General features: G+C 35.7%; 1 protein-coding gene across 5 annotated transcripts in view; it reads right to left on the reverse strand.

Annotated features, from left to right (window-relative positions):
- The window catches only part of dpp6b (dipeptidyl-peptidase 6b), a 135,185-nt gene that overhangs the window by 16,698 nt on the left and 92,518 nt on the right, over window positions 1-25,969 (reverse strand). For all 5 annotated transcript variants that reach the window (XM_030161236.1, XM_030161234.1, XM_030161239.1 and 2 more), the window contains exons 8-15: window positions 16,978-17,098; window positions 8,128-8,282; window positions 7,950-8,047; window positions 7,693-7,819; window positions 3,892-3,930; window positions 3,622-3,729; window positions 508-599; window positions 370-417 (exon numbers count right to left, since the gene is read on the reverse strand). In XM_030161236.1, coding sequence (XP_030017096.1) covers window positions 370-417; window positions 508-599; window positions 3,622-3,729; window positions 3,892-3,930; window positions 7,693-7,819; window positions 7,950-8,047; window positions 8,128-8,282; window positions 16,978-17,098 — 788 coding nt within the window. The remainder of the gene's footprint in view (window positions 1-369; window positions 418-507; window positions 600-3,621; window positions 3,730-3,891; window positions 3,931-7,692; window positions 7,820-7,949; window positions 8,048-8,127; window positions 8,283-16,977; window positions 17,099-25,969) is intronic.

A 25,969-nucleotide genomic window follows, 5' to 3' on the forward strand; every position in this document is an offset into this window, starting at 1 on the left:
GATTGTTCATATTTTTTCAAGTTATTTGTAATTTTTGTAATAGGATAGTCTGTACATGTAACTTTTTTTTCTAATTTTACTTTTTTTATATTAAAACAAAGAGGAAAATTTGCCGTTTTCATTATTTATAGGGTATTATGATAATATTTTACTAGTCTGATCCACTTTAGATTGAATTGACCTAAAATGATTTCAACATCCTTGATTGTTAATATCTTCAGTGTAAGTTTTGTATTTCACAAATTCATCCCAGGGGCCGGATTGGACCCTTTGGCGGACCGGATTTGGCCCCGGGGCCGAATGTTTGACACCTGTGTTTTAGACAAAAGCTGCTGTCAAAGTATTCAGATGCTTCAAATAACATCCTACCTGTACAAGTGCCGTGTTTTAGGATCATCTTCTGTGCTCAGGAAGTATCTGAAAAGCACCAGATAATTGCATCGATCTAAATAACCATGTGTTGGAGTGCTGGTATGTAAGTATAAAAAAATAAATCAAATATCTTACATGAGGTTCCGTTCATGATTATAAGCCAAGATGCTGGTGACGTCCCAGTCTCCAGAGGTCAGAGACTGAAGGATGTCTGTGCTGGTATTAGGCTGGCAGAAAAAAAAAGAAAACACAAATAAGAAAACACTTGAATTTCAGATAAAAGTATTTTTGCTTTTATTTCTGACAATATTGAAGATTCATGGTGTATAAGGACAAATGTTTCTGCCCAATACAGAGCTGCAACTAATGACTATTTCCTTTGTCCAGGAATGTGCTGGATATTTTCTTAGTTATTTGATTAATTGGCTAGTTTATAAAATGTCCAAAAATAGAAAGAAAATATTCCTCCAAGTGCAAGATGACATCCCCAAACATCTTGTTTAGTCTACAAACCAAAGATATTCAATGCAGGATTACAGTAGAGGAAAGAAAATAGAAAATATTCACCATTTTTAAAATGAGTTTTTTCTTATGGTGAAAAAATTATTCACACAGTAAACTGGTATTATAACATGGATGATCACTCTGAAGCTTCCACTTTAATATCAGTTTTTTTGATGAAGTTATGAGGTATATTTTCTTTGACAAAAGCACTACAACTTAACAAAAGAAAATATTCACATTCAAGAAGCTTCACTGAGTGTATTTGGACTGTTTTTTTTTAGTTAAACAAACCAATCAATGATCCATCAACAACTACCAATAATCAATAATAGTGAAGCTCTAGCAAATGACCATTTCTACAGAGTGGGTGAAAAATAATTACGAATTAGAAATTGCTTATAGAAATTTTAACTAACCCTGACCCTAACCCTAACCCCTAACCCTAACCCCTAACGCTAACACCCTAACCCTAACCCTAACCCTAACTCCTAACCCTAACCCCTAACCCTAGCCCCTAACCCCCTAACCTCTAACCCCTAACCCTAACTCCTAACCCTAGCCCCAAACCCCCTAACCCTAGCCTCTAACCCTGACTCCTAACCCTTAACCCTAACCCCCTAACCCTAGCCCCTAGCCCCTAACCCCTAAACCTAACTCCCTAACCCCCTAATCCTAACCCCTAACCCTAACTCCCTAACCCTAACTCCCTAACCCCCTAACCCCCAATCCTAACCCCTAACCTAACCCCTAACCCCCTAATCCTAACCCCTAACCCTAACTCCCTAATCCTAACCCCTAACCTAACCCCTAACCCTAGCTCCTAACCCTAACCCTAACTCATAACCCTAACCCCTAACCTTAACCCCTAACCCTAGCCCCAAACCCCCTAACCCTAGCCCCTAACCCTAACCTTAACCCCTAACCCTAACCCCCTAACCCTTACCCCTAGGGTTAGGGTTAGGGTTAGGGTCCTAACCCTAACCCCTTAACCCTAACCCTAAACGGACAACACTAATGGGGATTTCTTTTTTTCTTATTTCCTGCTTATGTTGAAATATGAAGATTTACTTTCATTTTCCCATGTAATAAAAAACTTGTATCATTTGTTTCAATAAATTTGTAACAGGAATATAGATTTTATTACCAACTTTTAATGCCTACTTTTCACCCACCCTGTATAATAAAGAATGGCCTTGTAAATCACACTTCATATTTCAGATGCAATAAATCAAAACTTAGCTCATAATATCACAATACCTAAAACTAACACTAAAGCTAAGCCCAGTAGTTAAACAGTAATGTAGGAGTAGTTTTTCTAGTGGTTTACTGGAAAAAAATCAAATATTTTGTCTTTCCCCTCAAAATGCAAGACAAAAAATGCAACAAAACAGAAACAAAATGACATAAGACAGACATGCTAACCACTATACAATGAATTATGTGCTGGAGGGATAAAAATAATGCAACTTAGTGTTTGTTAAAGTGACTAAAATGTCATTTTAGTCACTTTAACAAATGTTTAAATTATCTTTCTATTGTATTTGATAGCTTTTTTCTTGTGCTGCTGTACATTTGAACTTACCCCTTGGGAAATCGATAAAGTATATCTTATCTTATCTTATCTTATCTTATCTTATCTTATCTTATCTTAAAATTAAACTAAAATGCAACGTAAATGACTACATAAGGCAGGGGTGTCTAACTCATTTTAGATCAGGGGCCACATTCGGCCCAGTTTGGTCTCAACTGGGCTGGACCAGTAAAATATTAGCATAATAGCCTTAAATAATGACAACTCCAAACTTTTCTCTTCGTTTTTGTGCAAAAAACCCACATTAAATTCTGAAAATATTTACATTTACAAACTATCTGAACAAAAAAGATGTTAATAACCTGAAAAAACTGAAATTTATTAAGAAAAAAAATAAGTGCAATTTTAACAATATTAGACCTAAACTCATTTCTACATGTGCATTATGGATTAGATCTACAATGGTACAAAACATTTAGTAACAGGCAGAAAATTGTTAAAATTGCACTTAATTTTCTTTAGACATTTCAAGTTGTTCATATTTGTTCAGGTAATTCACTTTTTTTATTTTTTTTTTTGTTAAAGGATAGTTTGTAAATGTAAATATTTTCATAATTTAATGTTATTTTTTGCACTAAAAGAAAGAAAAAAAATGAAGTTGTCATTATTTATAGGCATAATATACTAGTATATTACGCATATAAATAAAACATGAAAAACTAATAGTTATTAGTTTTTCATGTTAAACCAAAAATAATATTTGGAGTCATTATTTTAGGTTATTATGCATTATTTTACTTGTAAATTCATCCCACGGGCCAGATTGGAACCTCTGGCGGGCCGGTTTTGGCCCCCGGGCCGCATGTTTGACACCTATGACATAAGGGATATTGTACACCAGTTGTTGTGTGTTGTGCAATAATGACTGGTTCAATGTATACAGTATTATCCTACTTAATCCACAGCTGCTTACCCTCAAGAAATCAATTTTATGAGTGGTTTAATGATCCAAAAATGAACTGAGAATCTATGATCACAACTGTGCCAATGTCAATGACCTGTGTATTTATTTTATTCAGTTTGTGATTCAGAAGTAACGGAACTCTGAATGTCACTATTGACCAATCACGGTGATCAAATATCCAACAAAGCTTTTAATGAATACGAAATAACAAAAACTCTGCTGAAAGTGTAGTTCTTCAGCCATAACTCACCAAAGAGGTGGACATGGAGATGTGGAAAAATTTCCCCCTCCCACCCTGAGGTATCGCTCTGGTGAAGAAGAACTTGTGTCCGTCTTGGGAAAAGAGTGGCGCTTCATTCTATAGAGAGGAGAGAACGCACACCTGAATGCAGTGTTTGTCCGTAAACAGACCTTTTATATGTGCTGTTATTTACTTAAACAAGATTCAGTCACAAAGCAAACTGTTTTTTTTTTTTTCTTTTCTAAGCAGACATAAGCAGTGTTTTCAGCGAGCACGTACCTGTCTGTGCAACCAGCTCTCGCTCTCATCCTCATGTTTCTGAAAATATTAATGATAAAGTCAGAGGAGGATTAATTATTTGGAGGTTTTACCTAATTGATATTATTCCTCAATGAAACCAGACTCCAATTAAAAACCCAGGATCAACATTCAGAACCACTCAGGGAAAACTCCTAACTTAGCCTCAAATCTTCTTGTGAATACTCCCACATCTCAAGAGTAATTTGCTTGAAATCATTTTCATTTCTGGCCTTATTGCATTCTGTGGGAGATGTGAGTGTATCTCTAATCAAATCAACCACAAACATTATCCCTCCACCATCTAATCTGTAGCATTTCATTAACTCACAGTCACTCAGTGTTTGGTGAATATTTGTTCTATTGCTTATTTTCTAGTGTTTTCACAGCTGGTTTAGACACTGTTTATCGCGCTTGCTCTAAGATGCTAAAAACTCAGACGCTTTGTAAATAACTTTTTTTTTTTTTTTACCAGGATCTAGTCTGAGTATCGAGGAGGAATTTAACATCATAATGCTAAGATTTCCTTGGAGAAACAAAGATGGAGAAACTCAAGGTGTTTGTCATTTCTCTTACTTTCATTTTATAAATATAATTATATAAGAATATAATCAGGCTTTTATTCATCTTTGTTGCACTGGATTACTCATCTAAACTCAATGCAAATGTTTCACAATCAAAGCTCATTTATGAATAAATGGTTTCTATCCCCAAATCTTACCTAATCATCTTTTTAAATGGTTTAAGGAAGGGTTGAGTTTTATACTCAAAGAATTTAACCCTTTCATGCATGAATTATGAGAACATTAATCATGATTTTTTTTCTTTATTCCTCTTTAGGCATTTACAAAACAATGAGATTATTATTATTATTATTATTATTTTTTTTATGAAGCTATTTTTCATGGAGTTGCAAAAATTTGCATTAAATTTTTAAAGCAACGAAACGGATATATACTGATATACTGTGTGAAAACTATGAAATAAAAACATTAAATGCTGCTAATTTGATGTTTTCTCACATTTTAGCATACACTACAAACAAAAAGTTATGGATATTTTTAATTTTTGGGCTATTTTTTTTTTCAGTTGGGATTCACACTTTTTACTTTTTTGTGTGAATTGAAACACATTTTTTTAATGACCAGACATAGTTTTATTTACAAATGGCAAAAATGACCAAAATAAAAAATAAAAAAAATAAAAGAAATATCCCTAACTTTTCATTTGTACTGAACTCCAATACTAGTCACTTCATGGAGATAATTTGCCAAAAAAAAAAAAACAACAACTTTTGTATTTAATTACAGTCTAATAACAATAACAAGGAATTGATTTACACTCAAACATGTTATTGGTTTATCAAGAACAGCAAAGTTACAGTAATGTTATCAGTTGCAGTGTATTGTGTATTGTGTCGGCTGATATGAAACTAAAATAACAAAACCCATGAATATACAAGAGAACAGCTGTAGAATAACTGTCCACTGGAGTGACCACTATGCATAAAAGGGTTAATAACAAACCAGATATATTCTACTTATAGAAACAGTCCTGCACCAAATTTACTCGGAGACCAGGTCGATTAGTGTCAAAGAAAATCTTTAAAATGAAAAACTTTTGGGTCTGTTCTGCTTCAGAAGTAAAACATAGTTTGATCTGAAATCATGAAGTCATCATCTGAGCTGACAGTCTTTTATAGCAGTGATTGAGCAGCGTTTGGCTCCTTTGAAAAGATCACAAAATGACACCAATATCACTGTCAGTAAAGGTGGTGCAAGCACAAAGGACCATGACCAGCGGTCTACCGGCTGGATCCAGAATACAAAACCTCAGGTCAATGCAAGCAGAACTGTCACCAGTCGACTGACACCAGGTCGACAGTCAGTCTGAGGTATAGGAGGTCATGACTCACAGCCTTTGTCCAGATCTTTACATCAGACACATACGTCTGCCCAAGAGGAGAGGGATTCTGTCGTTATTGACGCTAACAGGGGCCATACTCAGAGGTTTACCTAAGACATCTGTTAGAATTCGCCAAAAAATCATTAGATGGTCTTTGACCAAAGTGTTAGAAAGTGATGAGATGGAATGAGAACCAATAAGAAACAACTTTTAGAGTCAAAGAAAGTGACAAAATGTAAAAGCTAGAAGCATTGATGTTGTTTTCACCACTGGACAACACAGGTGTCAAACATGCGGCCCGGGGGCCAAAAACCGGGCCGTCAAAGGTTCCAATCCGGCCCCTGGGATGAATTTGTGAAATGCAAAAAGTACACTGAAGATATTAACAATCAAGTGTGTTAAAATCATTTTAGGTCAATTCAATCTAAAGTGGGTCAGACCAGCAAAACACTATCATAATAACCTATAAATAAACAACACCACAAATTTCTCTCTTTGCTTTAGTGTAAAAAAGGTAAAATTACACAAAAATATTTACATTTACAGACTAACCTTTTACAAAAAATTTCAATAACCTGAAATGTCTTAAGAGAAGTATGTAGAATTGTACCAATATTCTGCCTGTTACTACATGTTTTGTGTATTTGTAGATCCACTGTGATCTGTAAATAATGATGCACATGTATAAATGATAAACTAAAGTGTAATATTGCTAAAATTGCACTTATTTTTCTTAAGAATTTTCGGGTTGTTCGTATTTGTTCATGTTATGTTCAAGTAGAGTTTGTAGATGTAAGCATTTTCATTATGGAATTTGACTTTTTCACACAAAAACATAGAGAAAACTTTGGTGTCGACGTTATTTATCAGTTCTTATCCTATTATTTATATTATTTTACTGGTCCGGCCCACTTTATAACATATTAGTCTGTATGTGGCCCCTGAACTCAAATGAGTTTGACACCCCTGCTCTAAATGAAAAGGATGGTGTTTGATGGTGAAGTCACAGTGTTTCTTCTACACAAGTGAGTTTGATTATGAAGCTTATAAAAGTAAAAGTTATTATGGGATGTTATTATCTTTGCTAAGTTCACTATTTTTTGATCCACAGTTCTAAACTGTGACAGTTCTGACCCTGTTTGGATGAATCCAAACGGATCTTCAGTGCATCTACTGACAACACAAACCGCACAGACAGCAGAGGTGATTTGTGGGTTTTCTGTGGCTGTTTTTTGAAGCTAAGCTAACAGAGCTATAATGTAAACTATCAGCTGACCCAACACATGAAGATTATACGACACATAGTTATTTGGACCGACTGCTGTCTGAAGAAGAAAACTTGATTATATCATGACACAGATGTGTATAAACTATAAGTTTTACACTTTATTTAGTTTGTCAGTCAATCATTGGTGGTTTTGGCAGGTGTGAGTGTGTTCTGAGATGTGGATTCCCCTCATTTTGTGAGATTGGAATATCAATATTTCATAGAACCCCTTTAATTTTTCCTTATGTAATTAATGGAATATGTGTTAATGAGACCTTCTTTTATGCCAAACTATTAGGGTAAAATAGTGCTTACTCCTTTCCAAGGCTTTTCTTTAACGACTATCTAAGAAAATTAGGTGATGTCTTTTTTAGTTCCATCAGCATATTACAGAATGTAGAAACTTTTAATAGGTCAGACAAGAGTGGCTCAAAACAAAGCTCTGTACAAAAATATGACCAATTATAGTTATCAAAATGAGAGACTTAAAAAAAAGATCTGCCTGGTACCTGCAACAGTTCAGGAAAATAATGGCCTCATCACTATTTAAGCAAAAACGGTGCATTAAAACATACAGTGAGGACAGAGTTGGGACTTGTCCAGTGTTTTACCTTGATGCAGACTCCAGTTGTCGCCTCACACAGCGTCAGGATGGAGTTGTTCTGCGCTCGGTTCAGCCAGTTGACAGCCAGTTTGGTGCTGGTGGCCCACTTCACCATGGTGATATAATATTCTCTCCTTGAAAATCAGAAAGTGAGAGTATGTCAAAAAACAAGTCTTTGTATCTGCTTCCTCAGGGAAAAGCCCGGGGCTATTTTGATCCTTGTTACTTCAGACACAATACAGGTGTCTTCGACCTGTCACTCACCCTATTCGGGGGTCATCGGGTTTCTTCATCGCCACCGTATGCAGGGGACCGTTGAAGCTCACCACTGACAGATGAACTATGGGGTTTTCCTCCCCGGCCTGAAAAGGAAATCAGGTCAGACTGCATCATAACAAGTGAGGGGTTTAATTTGAAGTACGCTAAGGCTGAGATTTCCTACCTTTGGGTAATGGTACTCCAGGCTGGTGGGGTACGACATTCCTGTGAAAAAGGGGACTTCCATCTTGGGCACCAGCGTGTCATTGATGGTCATGTAGGCCATACGCAGCCCGTCTGGAGACCACCAGTGGGCTATGTGGCTCTGCAGGATCTCCTCTGAAAGAACATGCAATAAGTGTGTAAGTGCATTTGTATACTGACAGTCAGCAGAAACTTTGAGGTAGAAATGTCTGCATATTTCTACTTGTAGGGGGGTTGTAATTATTCATTGTGGATTTATTGATGACTTAGTGCTCGGGTAGTTGAGATAATGATGAGATGTCATGTTGTCATGGTTCATTGCACATGGGTTGGCCTCTTTGCAAAGGTGGACCAAATACACACTGAGCAATACTCAGTGGGTATCTGCACAATTTGAGGATTGGTTTTGAAGGCCTATGTAAAGGCCCAAAAAAGGCCACTATTGTTAGTCCAGTGAACAGCATCATGCTACATCTATCAATTGAACGTCTCCGGGCACTGGGTATGGTGGAGGCCGGTTTGAACTACAGTGCTATAGCCAGGCATATGTATGGGCTGTTCCCAACCCACAATCACAAACCTGGTTGAACGCCACAACATGACAGGTTCTGTTGACCATAGACCACGTCCAGGGTGAGAGAGAGTGACAACTCCCGACCAGGACCGATACATCCGGTTGCAACACCTGTTTGGCAGGTGCCATTTTCTGTTGTTTAGTTTTTTGTTTTGAAATTATTCTTGAAACTTTAGATTTTTGTTTCTGTATGCCAATATCCTAAACAAATGATCAAGGTTATTATCGATGACGAAAACTAACGAAATAACGAAAACTAGAATTGTAAAAACGTTTTTGTTAACTGAAATAATAAAAACTATCATTAAAACCATTAAAACCATGTCTTTCTCCTGTAAATGTTTTTTTTTTTACTGCCTTTTTAAAACTTGGCCAGGGGACTACAGGTGAAAACTTGCTTTCTGGCTAATTCTGGCTTTTTTTAACCATGTGTAACCATGTGTTTTATGAAATTGCATTGTCCCCTTTCAAATAAACTAAACTAAACTAAAAGAAAAAAACGATAACTAACTGAAACTGTATTGTGTGCTTATAAAACTAACTAAAACATATAAAAAATTATGGCTAAAATTGCCTTGGTTTTCGTCTTTGTAAAAGTCGGATTGATACAAAATCAATTTATTTCCCTTAAGCAATTTTAGCTAGTAGCATCATACAACACTTCACGGTCCATCACTTCTCATCTCTTGTGGTTTAGAGTCATCTTCTGGTCCCATCTCTACCTGGAAACATGGAGACTAAAGTTGGGAGAAAGCAACAGAGTCCTGTCTGGGATTTATTTGAATATGACGGAGAAGAAGAGAAAAGATACGACAAAACTAAAATGAATTAAAATTAAAATTAAAACTAAATTAAAATTAAAAAATTAACATTAAAACTAAATTAAAATTAAAAAAATTTAAATTAAAACTAAAATTAATACTAAAACTAAACTAAAACTAAGCATTTAGACAAAAATGAAAACTAATAAAAACTAGCAAACCTGCTCTAAAAACAAATTAAAACTAACTGAATAAGAGAAAAAAAAAGTCAAAACTAAACAAAACTAAACTAGAATGAAAAATCCAAAACTATTAGAACCTTGCAAATGATTCATATAAAAAAATTCCAGTTTAGGGTTTCAAAATGTCAAAAAATATGGTCTCAAAGTTTTTATTGACTGTGAATGTACATGTTTGACTCTTGACAGTTATTGTAAAACAAAGCAACACAATACTTCACATAACACATCTGCTTTCCCACTTGTTAGTGTTAAAATACTTGATATTCTGACACAGATAAAGATGTTTCCAATAAATCAACACTGGCACAGACTCAAGGTTTTAGGTATAACATCTTTGATTTATTGTGTGTTTTTTCTGTAAAGTCACTGGGAAACAAAACACCACTTACTCATATTTAACTTTGACAGTTTGAGGCAGAGAAAAACATTCTGTGCAAATTGTAAGAAAATTCAAATACCACATACTGATGTCGTTTTGATAACTATAAATCACACAAGGACAACTTAATTGTTATAAACATTCATCATCATCAAAGTTTGTACAGAAACGGGAGATTTTTTATTTCAGTCTAACCTTCTTAGTCTCCATGGAAAGCACAAAAAGATGTTTCCCCAAGTATTATTATTTAAATATTAACATTCTTGCTGCACTTCTTTAAGTTCCATTAATAGTTCTGCAAAATCATGAGCTGGGTATGACCGGACTGCATTTGATCCATGTTAAAACTGATGTGTTTTAGCTGTATTCCACATGTTAAACACAAAAACTACAAGAATTTCTCTTTCACTTGAAGTCTAATAAATTCAGTCTGCTTTGATCAAGTAGCAAATATGCTTTGACTACTAGAAGGTGACCTCTAACCAGCAGGGGGCAGAAGAGCTCCATACTAACTGTTTACAGTATACACCTTATTGCACCCACAGGAGAAGGTCTAAAGAATAGTCCTTTCAAATATGGATAAGCTCAACCTTGAGAAGAACTTTGAGATTTTTATTACCGATGGTATTGTTTGAGGCTGTTTGGATTCTGATTTTTTTTTTTTATATATAACGGTAAAGGATGATGCTAGATGCAACAAATAAAGAAGAGATAAAGCAGACCATTCAATGTTCAGGGTCAGATTTGATTAGGTTGTCAATCTACAGCTAACTGGTTTGTTGCAGTGCAGTAAGATTACCAAGGCCTGTTCCCATAAAACATCATCCAGTGCTACAAACATTTCTATAACCCAGGGATGATTGAACAAAATGTATTTTCCTTGCCAGCTATATGAGGACTGGAGCATTTAATAACATTCCTAAAGTGGTGCTGTTGTTACCATTGTTGACGTTTAACATTAACCGCAAGATACTTCAAATCCAATTTCGTACAGGGCTAAATTTTTTATATCTTCACAGAACAGTGTTTGTGGGTTTGAGTATTAGGGAGCCCTGATATGGCCATGGGATTGATGAGAATTACTGGTGTAAAAGCAAACATATAGACATGTAATCATCCACCACATGCAATATTAAACGCACACATATATACAGCACATATCCATCAAATAGAGGCGTCCATTGTATTTCTAATAATTCTAGTGCTCTACATGAAATATTTGGGAAGTCATTTGCGGCTTCAAACCATTGATTTCATTTTCTTTAATCTCGTTATCAAAGATATAGCTCACATTATTGTTGACAATGACAGCTGGGTAATAATTATGTACACTGCTCAAAGCTTTATGGATAATTATGTGTTGGCCAAGCATTGTAAAACCCAAAAGATTACATTTACAATTCCTAATCTGCATGTCTCAGAAAACTGTGAAACATGTCTCTAGAAAAACTCAAAATATTCTACTACATGTAGTTTTGCAAACAGTCAGTGGTAGAATATTCTAGCTCCATAAAGTAAAAGTCCTGCTATGTGTTGGTTCACATAACACAGGTAGTTCCACTAATTAGCCCTTCAGCTACCTCAGGGGTGTCAAACTCATTTTAGGTCATGGGCCAGATTCAGCTAAATTTGATCTGCAGTAGGCCGAACCAGTAAAATAATAACATAATAATATATAAATAATGTCAACTCCAAACTTTTCTGTGTTTTAGAATGAAAAAAATTCATTTATATTATGAAAAGGTTTACATCTGCAAACTATCCTTTCAAAAGATGTGAAAAGAACATGAACAAACTGAAAAAATACGTGTAATTTTAACAATATTATGCCTCAGTTTGTCATTTACACATGTACATTATAACGTACAGATCACAGTGGATCTACAAACACACAAAACATTGAGTAACAGGTGGAATCTTGTTAAAATTGTACTTACTTCTCTTAAGACATTTCAGGTTCTTCCCATTTTTTGCAAAATTATACTTCGTTTTAGTGTAAATACATGAAAATATTTAGATTTACAAAGAGAAACATTTGAAGTTGTCATTATTAATATGTTATTATGATAGTATTTTACTGGTCTGACCCACTGGAGATTGAATTGTTCTGAATGTGGAACCTGAACTAAAAGGATTGTTAATATTTTAGTGTAATTTCTGCATTTCACAAATTCATCCCAAGGGCCGGACTGGACCCTTTGACGGGCCGGATTTGGCCCCTGGGCCGCATGTTTGACATCTGTGATCTACCTGGATGAAGAGTTGCGCTCATCAAAATGGACTGGTTCAGTGAATGGTTGGAACAAACACATGGCAGGACTTTTATTTTATAGAACTCTGATTCTCCACCACTGCAAACAGTACATTTTGTTTGAATATTTCATTCAGTATAAGCAGCTTGATGGACTGTGGAAGTGTGAAAAAAGAGGGAGATTGTTTTCAACAAACTGAATCTATACAGAGAGATTTACACAGAGAGTTTTAAAGGCTCATAAGTTAGAGCATAAAAACGGGATCGACCCCTTATGGGAAATTTGGTCAATTTGTAAAAACCTAACAAGACATTTGATGGAACAATTGTAATTCTGTCGCTACAGGATGAAGACATTGGATTATAGATTTATGTAGTAAATCCCTCAGAGAGACATTACATCCTCACTGTGAATCATACTTATGTGTATAACTTTAATGAGATGTATTTTACCTGCACAGTATGGTATATGCACTGTTAAACACATTAAGCTGCATGCTCTCTGTTTGTGTAAAATTGTCTGTTATCCAGTGATAATCCATGCAACACAGTGGAAAAACATAGCAAGACTAATCTTTCTTTAGCACTGCAAATGGATTATTTCTTTCATGTCATGTTCTGTGTCTACAACAAAGAAATAATCCCATTAATGAAAAACCGATTAGAGGCTGACGCTGGAGCAGTTCATGCACTGTCTTAATAACTGGTATTTTGCCATAGTATTATACATTTAAATTGCAATTATCATCCTACATTGCCATCTAAATAAATCTTAGATTAATATTCACGCCAGTGCAAGAAAACAACACCGGAAGAGTCCCTACACAAGATAAGAAGTTTAGAAACTTAATTACGAACAAGTGCACAGTGGCAATTCCAGTCTCAAACAGTGCAGCGAGCCTGTAAACAAAGATGTATTCAAGAGGTATGTAATTGGAATGTCTGTCTCACATATGCACTAATCACAAATGTCTCATATTAAATTACAAGTACGCTGGCTTTTGAACATCTGCTGAGAGAGATTGCAGCACTAGAGACATGAATTAATTAAAATGGCCCAAACACAAAGACAAGCTATGGGAAGTGTAGAGAAGGAGGAGCACTGAAACACTGCCAGCTGCGTTCTTTCAAATGGAGTCGTACACATAAATATAGTAAATAGTGTATGTGTGTGTGTGTTTGTGAGGAGGGGTAAGGAGGGTAGGAAACTTGACTGGGTTTCACAGAGCTTCACATTTCAAACCCATTCATTACTTTTGGGATGAACTTTATTGTGAAATGTAAACAAGGCCTTGTGGTTGAATGACACTAAATCCCTGAAAACTGGTTCCAAAATCTTGCAGAAAGTCTTTCCAGAACAGTGGAAGCTGCATATTATTTCCCCTGAATTTGGATTAAATACGCAGCAATCACAGAACGTGTAAAAGGTGCTATATTGGAGATTTGCACGCACTTTTATACTTATACAAAGTTTGTGTTAGAGTGTGTTTTGTGGATCGTTTTTGTTACTAAGGTAACAGCTTTCTCTACCGCCTTCATTACAGCCTCTAGACTGATTTGTCCGTAGAGGATCGGGGTCAAATCTATCGGTCTATATGTTGTCATAACCTGGCTCAAGGCATAGCAAAATGAATGCCACAGCAAGTTTTGCAAAGTTAAATGTATGGATTTTATTTAACAGAAGTAACAGGAATATTTACATTAAAAAAAGGACAGTGAAACATGAGGATTGCAAATCTTTATATCAGTGGTGTATACTGTGCATGAAGCGCTGTGATGTGTGAAAATGTTGTGACTGCATAAAATACACAAAAGGAGAACTGGTACCTTCAAATCAGGAAAAGTGTCTGCATAGAGTGAAAGAAAATGAGCAATCTGCTGAATTTATGAGCTCCCTACACCAGGTCTAAGTGTCACCAATAGGCATTGATCAGCTAATATTCTATTACCTGGACAAGGACCTCAGCTCTAAAATGCAGTTAATGCAAAAGTGACTTAAAGTTGTAATAACAACTGCTTGGGACGGCTCCAAAAAAGCCCAGGTTTCCATAGACTTATAATGACATTCCCTCTAAAAAATACTAAAGTAATTTATTTCCAAGAGTCATTCTGGTCGAATCGGTTTTCATTTAACCTTCTAATAAGTGATGCAGTGGTCCAGCTTTGGACAAAAAGAAGCTTTTATGTCTGCCATGGTCACCGCCACAGACTTTCAGAGTTTCAGTTCATTTAATAAAATACTTTTTCTTGACAGATAATTTGACGGTTGTTGTGGATAATAGGTTCCACAAACAAAACTGTAAAATGACATTATTTGTACGTCATGCAATGCTTGATCAGGTTCACCTATTCCGAGTCAGTGAGTTAGAGTTTAGCATTAGCTCACCTATACAGGGTGGGGAAGCAAAATTTACAATATTTTGAGGCAGGGATTGAAAGACAGTGTATGACCAATTAGTTTATTGAAAGTCATGAGAATTTATTTGCCACAAGAAAATTTACATCATAGAAAATGTTTTTATTCTATGTGTCCTCCTTCTTTCTCAATAACTGCCTTCACACGCTTCCTGAAACTTGCGCAAGTGTTCCTCAAATATTCGGGTGACAACTTCTCCCATTCTTCTTTAACAGTATCTTCCAGACTTTCTCGTAATAGTTTTGCTCATAGTCATTCTCTTCTTTACATTCTAAACAGTCTTTATGGACACTCCAACTATTTTTGAAATCTCCTTTGGTGTGACAAGTGCATTCAGCAAATCACACACTCTTTGACGTTTGCTTTCCTGATTACTCATATGGGCAAAAGTTTCTGAAAAGGTATGGATAATAGTGTTAGGTATGATTATGACATCAATATATGTTTGGTTTCAAAACAACTGACGTAGTGCCTGCTGAGAAAAAACAACTAAATGTTCATTGTAAATTTTGCTTCCCCACCCTGTAACCTCAGACTCCCATAGTCCCAGCCCTTTTTGTCCTAAAATGTCCAGTTCCGACACCAAAATGCAAAAATGCTGATGACTAAATCACAAACTACTGGCTTTGAAATAGCTGCAAAGAGTAAAGAAGTCAAGACGTGAAGCTCTGGCACTATCAGCCTGAAATGTTAGAAAAATGTAGTAGTTCTGCAGATACAAACTGACGTAGCCTGAGAACAAAGTTTCACTTCCAATCAATGTAAGTTGTTTGATAGTAGTAAAGAGTGTGGACATTGAGTCTGGGGGAAAAAGACAGTGGTGGTTTTTGAGAATTGCGTTCAGTCTCTATAACAGCTGAAAAGTAGTGCTGTTGCTAGGCAACTCTGTTGTAATGGAATGATATATGGCATTCTTCAATCTGTGTTCCTTCACAGCAGATCATCAACCAATGGCTGATGTCATGGTTCTTCCATCTTCCAATTATACACAGTCTGTGGACATGGGCAACAAACACTGCTACACAACAGGAGTTAAAGCAATGCACAGACTGTATACGACTTTATACAAACAGCATCGGCATGATTATCCTGAGACCTGATAACCTTGAAAATTATGCTCGTGACCAGCTATCTATCTATCTATCTATCTATCTATCTATCTATCTATCTATCTATCTATCTATCTATCTATCTATCTATCTATCTATCTATCTATCTATCTATCTATCTATCTATCTATCTATCTATCTATCTATCTATCTATCTATCTATCTATCTATCTATCTATCTATCTATCTATCTATCTATCTATCTATCTATCTATCCATCTATCTATCTATCTTTATACAGCAGTGTTTGTTTGATTTTCTGACTTCAGTTTCATCCAGTTTTTTTTTTTTCAAATTTATCAACAGTCATCAATAGTACATCTAGTGCATCTTTGACACAGATTTAAGCTGCGACACTTCCAAGGTGAGCCGGGACCGGGTCCGAGGTGCGCTTGGATCCGGTTGGGATGCAACTTAGGGAAAACCAGAAAACGTTGTGCTGGAAAATGATAATCGTTAAGAAGAATTGCTAACCTGATTGCTTCTCTCAGTTGTGCTTGTGTATATCCTATGGGCTCCTATGTCACTCTGTTATTATTTCTCTTTCTGTGCCATGGCACCTGGTACTGAGCTGTGGTCCACGCACTCATTCCATTCTCTGCTCAGCCTGTGAATGTACAGGCTGTAGCCGACAATATTTAGTGTAATTCGTTACTTATGAGACACATTTCAATTTCAAAGAGCAGCAGACTATCAGCTGACCTCCCAGTAACATAACACAACGGAGAAGTGGGTTTAAGGTGGAAGCTGCAGCCGGCACTGGAGCCAGGTCAAACCCACCAATAGAAACTCTTCTGTCATCCATCAGCGTAGGCCACACCCATTAAGTGCAGTTAAATTCGCAAGCAAAACTTTTGAAGTTGCAAACAAAGAGTGATTTTCAAGCAAAACTTTTGAAGTCTCAAGCAAAAGTTTTTAACTCACAAGCAATGAGGGCTGATTTATAAGCAAAATGATCTTTTTCTTGATTGCCACTTACTGTCTTTTGCTCTCTAATCTCTTTTTTAATTGTAAATCCATTCTTTTTGATTGATGAATAAAGAAACTAATTTCTCTCCATACAAAAGTCCTATTCTGCTTTTTTGTGTGCGGCCTTACCTTCATAGAGCCAGTCGGCCAAACCATTGAAGATGACCCCCTCTTTACCGGTGGAAACCAGGCGGATTGTTGGTTTGTCCACTCTTGATCTGTAGTAGATGTTGTTTTCAAATATGAAGATCTGGAAATGCACAGAAATTGTCAAAATTAGTCTCTGCATTGATGTACAGTACGCAGATGCTCCATTTACAGCTGGATTTCTATATCCCGCCAAGCTGGGACATCTTTTTCTAAGCCCTGTATCTCACATCTCCCTGTCTGTGGAAGCCTCTTGCGTCAAAACCCACTGTGACTTCCTATCACAACATGACTTTATCTTAATCCAGATAGGAACAGAGCTACCCACTCAGACACTTATAAGCTAATAGAGTCTCAGTCAACACCTGCTTTAAACACTGTATTACCGGGTATTTACCTCATTACAGTTCAGGTTGGATTCCTCTCCAAAGCTGTATGAAACCCTTTCTGGTGCTAATCAAAGTGCTGGAGCTGCTCCGGCCCAGCAGGCAAACACACACACCCTCGAAGACAAGTGCACTATTTTTTTTTTTTTTTCTCCTCTGTGCTTATTGAGACATTGTCTGCTGGAGTGGGCGACGGCTCAGCTTAACCGGGTTAGACTGCAGATTTAAGCTGCGAGTGCAAACCGTGGCATTGCCTGAAGGAATTAACGCACACCTCCAGCAGATGACTGTGTGACACTGAAAAGTCTGTGTCAATCCACTCCGCTGTTTCGGCTGTCTCTCCTGGTGCCACTAAGAGGGAGATGAATGTTGAACTGATTGGTATCTGAAACTTGACTTGTGTTGGTGTGACTGGGCTGTCAGTACAGGCCCTCCAGTAAAATGTGAGCCTCAAATCGCCAGCACAAGAATCAAAAAGAAAAAGACACGACTGTCTGGCTCTGATCTATAGTTACTGTTGAGAAAATCAAAGTTTCATACTGTGGGAGCAACATCTGAGGAAAACCGATCAATTCAGGACAGAGTAAAGGAAAGGAATCTGGAGGTTGGCGAAATGTTGCAAAACCACCAAAAGGACAAAACAAAAATCTTAGACAGCTGTCAAGAAGCTACATAAACATTTAATTCTGCTATAAATATTGTAAATATTCAGAATCAACCCTTTACTCCTCAAGACCTACAATGAAGTGGAACATGTGTGCATCGATTATTAACAAAGGGAGTCATTTAGGAGACTTGATTTAGGTGCAAATGATCTAAAACAATCTGCGTGGAATCAGAAATAATCTGTAAAGCAGGTGGCAATCCCTTCACCCATCAAAGATGAGATGAAAGTGAAAAGAGAATCAGCAAAAGGCTGGAGAAAAAGGGTGGAGAGATGAAAGCATCATCATCAAAGATACCTGTGGAGCACGGATAGCAGCGCATCTTATTTGTGTTAATAGAGCGCCGTGTGTGTGTTTTGTTGTGATATATTGTCTAATTTTGTCAAATGATAGGCTACTTTAATTGGCTTTCATTTTCCTCTTCTTATATCTACATCTTTTTCTTCTCTCCCATCTTCTTTGTGTCAATAAAAGCTCCTTTTCAGGTGTGTGTGTGTGTGTATACAGTATAAGCATGTGTGTGTGTATGTGCATTGACCTAGCCTCACTGATTGCTCTGTCACAGTAGAGTAATTGCTCGCAGTTTAATGAAGGGAGCGTTTTCAGGATTCATCCCCCTCCCCTTCCCCCTCCCCACCCGCTCCCCTTCACTGTACATCTAATGATTCGTTGCTCACCGCCACAAACACTCACACAAGCTGCATTTTTACACACTGATGAAACACCAGGTGATAAATTGCTCCGGTTTTGATAAACTTAACAAGAAATCATTATAGTCAGAAATGAAGAATTAAAAAAAAAAAAAAAAACAAAACATCACCACTGACATCACCAGGTCAGGCGGAGACAAAACACAAGGTCGCGTCTCATTTTTCGTACATAACCTCATCTGTTCATTTAAATCAAACACCAGATACAGTAGCAGCATTACAAAATGAGCAATCAGGTACACTATTACCATATGCAAATCAGGCCGCTTTCTTCCCTCTGCAGGCAAAGTCTCATTGCACACTTGAAATGTTAATATTTTCTCTCAGCAATGTTTCTGTAATTTAAGCAAATGATACGATAAGAGCAATTAAGGAGGAGAAGAAGCTTTGAAGTAATAGCTGATAAAACACAGAGCTGTCTGCTGTCTAAGCTGCACAATCCAAACAGAACGTAATTCACAGTCCACAAGGGAAACGTGAAAGAACGTTATAAAATAAATAAATAAATAAATAAAACACCAGAATATAACAAAGGATTATCAGCTGCTCAGATCTGTCTGCAGTTAAAACACCTTTAAGCTCATTAAGGCATAAAGCTGCCATATAGATTCTCTCACTGTCAATGCGTGAGGGATTTCCCAACTTAAATACCATGTATCAATGCTCATTATAATACAGGAATCTTTTTTTCAATTTTGCATCAAGAATGGAACCCAGTGTGTGTAATGTAATTTACCATGTAGCTCCAGTATTTAATGAAGGCGAAATAAATGAGCTCATAAATTTACTGTGAAAGATGTGTTTTTAAACGACCAAAATCAAGTGAAAGTTGATGTCATTCATGACTTTGCCAATGTGTCCTTGAGTATAAAAGTATCTCTGATTAAAAAACATGTTCAGATGAAAGGTGAAAATGAAAGGTGATATTCTTTACTGCAGTCTATGAATACTAATTCACAGACAGCGGTAAATGTTATTTTCAAATGTAATATCTGTATTTCATATATGTACAAGTGGTCCCAGGCACAACAAACCCCGCCCCTAGCACGTATCGTAGCTTATTTTGGCATAGATGATGATGATGATGTCACCATGTCTATGCGTGTGGTGATGTAAGCATATCAATTGCATCTATATATGTTCCAGGTTTGAAGTAAATTGAAACAAAATGGATGTTTTACAGATATTTGAAATTTCGCCCATTATAAGTAAACGGGAGGGAAAAAAAACACATCTATTCTGGGTCACTGGCAATCTATAAACCCAATTTGATATGAATGCAACCAATAGTTTCGCTGCTACAGATATGTGAAATTTTGCCCATTGTAAGTAAATGCTAGAAAAAAAAAGGTTTTAAAAAATTCATTAAAAAATTTTAACTTTGACCTACTTTTCCCAAAATGTAATGAGATTTATTCTACATCACTGGCAATCTATAAACCCAATTTGGTATGAATTGATCCAATAGTTTTGCTGCAACAGACATTTGAAATTTTGTCCATTATAAGTAGATGTAAAAAAAAAAAAAAAAAAAAAAAAAAGGATTTTTAAAAATTTGTTTTTTTTTTTTTTTGTTTTTTTTTAACTTTGACCTACTTTCCCCAAAATGCAATCACATCTGTTCTACATCACTGGCAATCTATAAACCAAATCTGGTATGAATTTAACCAATAGTTTTGCTGCTAGAGCAGGGGTGTCAAACTCATTTTAGTTCAGGGGCCACTTTCACCCCAATATGCTCTCCAGTGGGCTGGACCAGTAAAATAAGAACAACGAAAAAAAGTAAAATTACATGATGATAATGTTTACATCTACAACATTTCTTTAAAAATCTGAATAATGTGAACAACTTGAAATATCTTAAGAAAAACAAGTGCAATTTGAACAATATTCTGCCTCAGTTTATCAATGTATAATTTACACACATGCATTACAATTTACATGACAATTACAAACACACAAAACATTTAGTAACAGGCAGAATATTGGTAAAATTGCCTTTACTTCACTTAAGACATTTCAGGATGTTCGTATTCAGGTGGTTATTCACATTTTTTGTAAAATGATAGTTTGTTAATTTAAACATTTTCATGTAATTCTACTTTTTTACACTAAAACAAAGATAAAATCTGCAGTTGTCATTATTTATAGGTTATTGTAATAATATTTTACTGGTCTGACCCAATTGACATCTTATTAGTCTGTATGTGGAACCTGAATTAAAATGATTTTTACACCACTGATTGATAATTTCTTCAGTATCATTTTTACATTTCACAAATTCATCCTACAGGCCAGATTGGACCCTTTGGCGGGCCGGATTTGGCCCCCGGGCTGCATGTTTGACACCTGTGTGTTAGAGTGTTAACAAACAAACAAACAAACCAAACCAAAAACAATACCCCGTGTCTCCCCTTTGGGGGGTCGGGGTAATAAACCAAGATGAATATAATCTACAGTATTTGTTCCCCCCTTCATAATCATATGAACTGTTTACCAGAGGGATTGTACAGAGTTTGTCATTAATCCTCAAAGACCTAAACAACCACCAAAACCATCTATTGATCTAAAATGTTTGATATGTTTTGATCCGTTATTCCTATCAATACGTGTAAATAATTCAGGTAAAATGCAGTTTCTTAGTTTTCAGCAGCATCAGATATAACCCATTTAGACGTTCAGAGGCTCCGTAGTGAACGTAGAAACACCATCATCTTCTGAAATATTGATTTACGAGTAAAACCCGTGTAGTTTTCCAAATGACAGTGGTTGTAGACACTGTAGACATGTTCAGGTGTTCATATATTATGCCAAAAAATTTCATCATTCATCATTTTTCACTATTCTGATATAATGACACATTTACTCTGAGCCTTTATGAATATCTACATGATCAATAATTTAAATAAAGGAAATTTCACTGAAAAACGCAAAATGCAGAGGATAACACTGTAATAAATGATGATAGATTATATCACATGTGGGAAAAAAGAAAAAAAAAACTGCTCTAGGTCTTTAAGTGGTGAATAGATAGCAATGCTGTGATGTTTCCTACGCAAACAACATTTATTTTAAATGAAATAATAGTGTGGTTACTGTATTCTACAGACTGCAGCACATTATGACTTGTTAGTAGTAATGCTGTTATTTAAGTCTGTTTATTGTGGCTGTCTGTGCTAAAAGTGGACAGCTTCATCTGCTTTCATCTGCTGAATTTGTGCAGTGTGTTGTTTTATTAATAATATCAGAATAACGATAGAAATGTTCATAGTGAAGAATTACAGGAATTCTGTGAAATACTAGTGCAGCCTCTTAACTGTGTTGTGCAGTGAGTCTGATTTAGACCGATGCTTTACTGAAGAAACAGTGAAAAACACAATGTTAAAGCATAAAAAAATGTTTGGGTTCAGGGGTTCATTATAAATCTCTGAAGAAAATGTAACAGTCTGAAATGAAACTGAAAATGAGCAATACTCAGATGTAACTGTGTCTCTTTGCAAATACTTCAGTCCAAACTTTTAGCCAAACAACAACAAAAACCTAAAAAAAAAACAGTTTCAGCCCTTCAGAATGTGAAAACAATGGAAAACAAGAAGACATTTTTAGATGAGGAAAAACTATGTTTCACATTGTGGATTATGATTCTGCCTCAGAACATCAATTTGGTGATGAAATTGCAGGTTTCAAGTAGTCTGACTCACAGGATGTACTCTGTTACAGCTTTCAACCCTCCTCACTATGTCAAAAAAATGACCTCAGCTCACATATGTAAGTGGGATTCATTTCAAAGAAATGCAAATTAGCCAAAGTATTTAGAGACATTTTTTTTTTGTGTCAGGCCTGTCATGGTACAGCGCTAATGACATGTGGAGATGGGTGGCAACAGCTGAATCCCTCTTACCTCACAATGTGGCGACTAGAAATGTGTGAAAGATCTCTGCTACAGACAGTGTTTGTTATGTCTGCTTTGGACTTTATCTGCTACAGGGACAATGTCTGTAGTTCACATTCAGAGGACATAGAAAACTCTATATAACAGAGTAGATAGAGTCGTACTGTGTGTTGAGGCCAAAAGATCATAACTATAATCTCGATCCATGATCTGATCTGAATCACCATTTCCTCAGCTCTAACAGGTATAAAGTATAACAGGTTTCCCTTTTGATTCCTCTTGTTTATGGAGGGTTAGGATTTTTATTGTTAATATCTGACTAGAAACTCTACACTTCTGCATCATTTTGCACGGACATTATTATAAAATTGATATTATCTACATCACAGGTGTCAAACATGCGGCCCGGGGGCCAAATCCAGCCCGCCAAAGGGTCCAATCTGGCCTGTAGGATGAATTTGTGAAATGCAAAAATTACACTGAAGATATTAATCAATAGTGTAAAAATCATGTTATTTCAGGTTCCATACATACACATATAAACCAATTAGATCTCAATTGGGTCAGACCAGACAAATACTGTCATAATAACCTATAAATAATGACAACTGCAGATTTTATCTTTGTTTTAGTGTAAAAAAAAAGTAAAATTACATGAAAATGTTTACATTAACAAACTATCCTTTCACAAAAAATGAGAATAACCTGAAGAAATATGACCAACGTGAAATGTCTTCAAAAAAGTAAATGCAATTTCATCAATTTTATACCTGTTACTAAATGTTTTGCGTATTTGTAATTGTAATGTAAGTTGTAATGTACATGTGTAAACTGATAAACTGAGGCAAAGTATTGTTAAAACTGCACTTGGTTTTCTTTAGACAGTTCAAGTTGTTCATGTTATTCAGATTTTTAAGGAAACAATGTAGATTTAAACATTACCATAATGTAATTTTACTTTTTTCACTGGTATTATTTTACTGGTCCGGCCCACTTGAGATCATATCGCGGGGAATGTGGCCCCTGAACTAAAATGAGTTTGACACCCCTGATCTACATGAAGTAAATATTAATAGACATTTTTTCTCTGCATATATCTGTTTCCTTTTACTCATAAAGACCCAGTGCTACTTTTGTGTCACTTCCCAAATGTATTTTCCTCTCTATTTAACATTTTATTATAATATTATCTTCAGTATTTTGCATTTTTCACTGTAAATCATGTTTTTTCCTATATTTAATTTCCTATATTTGATTTAAAACTCAGCGTTATTTCAAGGGTTATTATATCAAAACAGAAAAAAAATGAAGAAAAAGTGAGTTTTTCAGCAAAGATATCATTAACTGAACATTAAAACAAGTGTGTCCATCCACTGTCATTGATCAAACTCCATGGGTTTTACTAGTGAATCAGTGTTGTAGAAGATGGCGGTGTTTCCACATTCACTATGGAGCCTCTGAACGTCTGAATATCTGATGACCACGAAAAGACGACGAACTGCATTTCACACCAATTATTTACATGTATTGATAGGATTAGTGGATCAACAGGTATTAAACAGTTTATATCAGTAGATGATTTTGGTCGGTGTTGCAGGTTTGGGTCTTTATGAGTAAATTTGTGCAAATCAGACTCACTGGAGTTCAGATGCCAGACTGGTAGCTTGTGGATTTACAGTAATTCTTCATTATCATTTCTTCAACAGTAGCAAAGCAGTGTGAGATCTGTGAGTTATATGGGCTGAAAGTGAACACAGTAGTGCAAATAGAGACTATAACTGAAATAAAATGACGATTTCAACATCACTGGTGACATTAATGCTACAAACCCATAGGTACGTGTAACACTTCACTGGTAACCAGGTCATGTCATGGTACCTGTTGCTTTTATTTATTTATTAGTAACAAATTCTGTACAATCCCTCTGAAAAATAGATTACATGTTGAATTCAAATCGATAAGATTGTGAGATCGCCGAGCGCTTGTACCTACTGGAAAAGAAGAAGTCTGCTCTTATCTATTTTAGAAACATGTTGTCACAGCATGATACAAACAGCCTATTCTAAAAGAATAAATATGCAACAGTTCTTCCCTTCAGCTCATTATTCACTGCTGAAAACATAATTATCAACTTTATATTTCATTTTTACTATTATATCCTCATAAATGATAGTAAATATCAGTAGAGAGTCGAGTGTTGAAATATACAGTGTAGATGAACCATGACAGAATTATAGCTGGCTGTACTTCCAACAGTCTTCTTATAAAAACTATTATGATCATGTTCAGTGTTGAAGGTCTGAAACTAAAGGAAGCTTATTTTGGATGGAGGACAAAATTATGTGTTACATCCAACATCTTCAGAAAAGAATACTCTTTACCACATTTCTAAACCCTTTAAAAGTTATTGAATCTATATAAAAATAAAAAACATTCTTAATAAGCTCAAGGCTTCTTCCAAACATATTAAAAAATGTGTTAAATGAAAGTGAAGCAAGTAACTGTGTTTTTAGCAAATGAAAATAAATGTGTTCATTCGACTGGAGTGATTTTTTTTTTTTTTTTTTTGTATATTCAACACTTACGACTTAACATGAACTGGATTAATTTTCTGGGGATGTACTGTGACTTTACACAAATTTTACTCCAGGGTCAAAACAGTAATATCCCGTCAGAAAGCGAACTTTAATTGATTGCCATTCCAACATTTATTTCAATATAAAGTAGCTCCTTGTTTTGGATAATCCCTTATGGTCCAACTAAAGGAAAAAATGAATTTAAAAGTAAAAATGTGGCTCATTTAGCAACACTAATCTGTCAAATTGTCTCTAAAATGTCCCTTCAGAGAGATTTCGAACACCGTGTTTTGACCCTCCAACATTTACTGATTCACATTTAGTGGATGTGGATTTTGTGTTTAACCCTTTCATGCATAGTGGTCACTACAGTGGACAGTTATTCTACAGCCGTTCTCTTGTATATTCATGGGTTTTACTGTTTTAGTTCCATTTCAGCCAACACAGTGGACACTTATGCATCATCCTATACACTGACATTCATACCATTACTGTAACTTTGCTATTCTTGATAAACCTGATCTACAGTAACATGTTTGAGTGTAAATCAAATGCTTGTTATTGTTATTAGACTGTAATTAACCATTTTTCTTAAACAAAAAGTTTTTTTTTTTGCATATTATCTCCATAAAGTGAATAACAACTAATATTAGAGTGTGTTAAAATGTGACAAAACACCAGATTAGCAGCATTAAAAAAAAATATTTCATAGTTTTCACACAGTGTATCAGTAAATACATGTTTC

This window comes from Sphaeramia orbicularis, chromosome 17 (assembly GCF_902148855.1).
Source record: "Sphaeramia orbicularis chromosome 17, fSphaOr1.1, whole genome shotgun sequence".
NCBI classification, from domain to species: Eukaryota; Metazoa; Chordata; class Actinopteri; order Kurtiformes; family Apogonidae; genus Sphaeramia; species Sphaeramia orbicularis.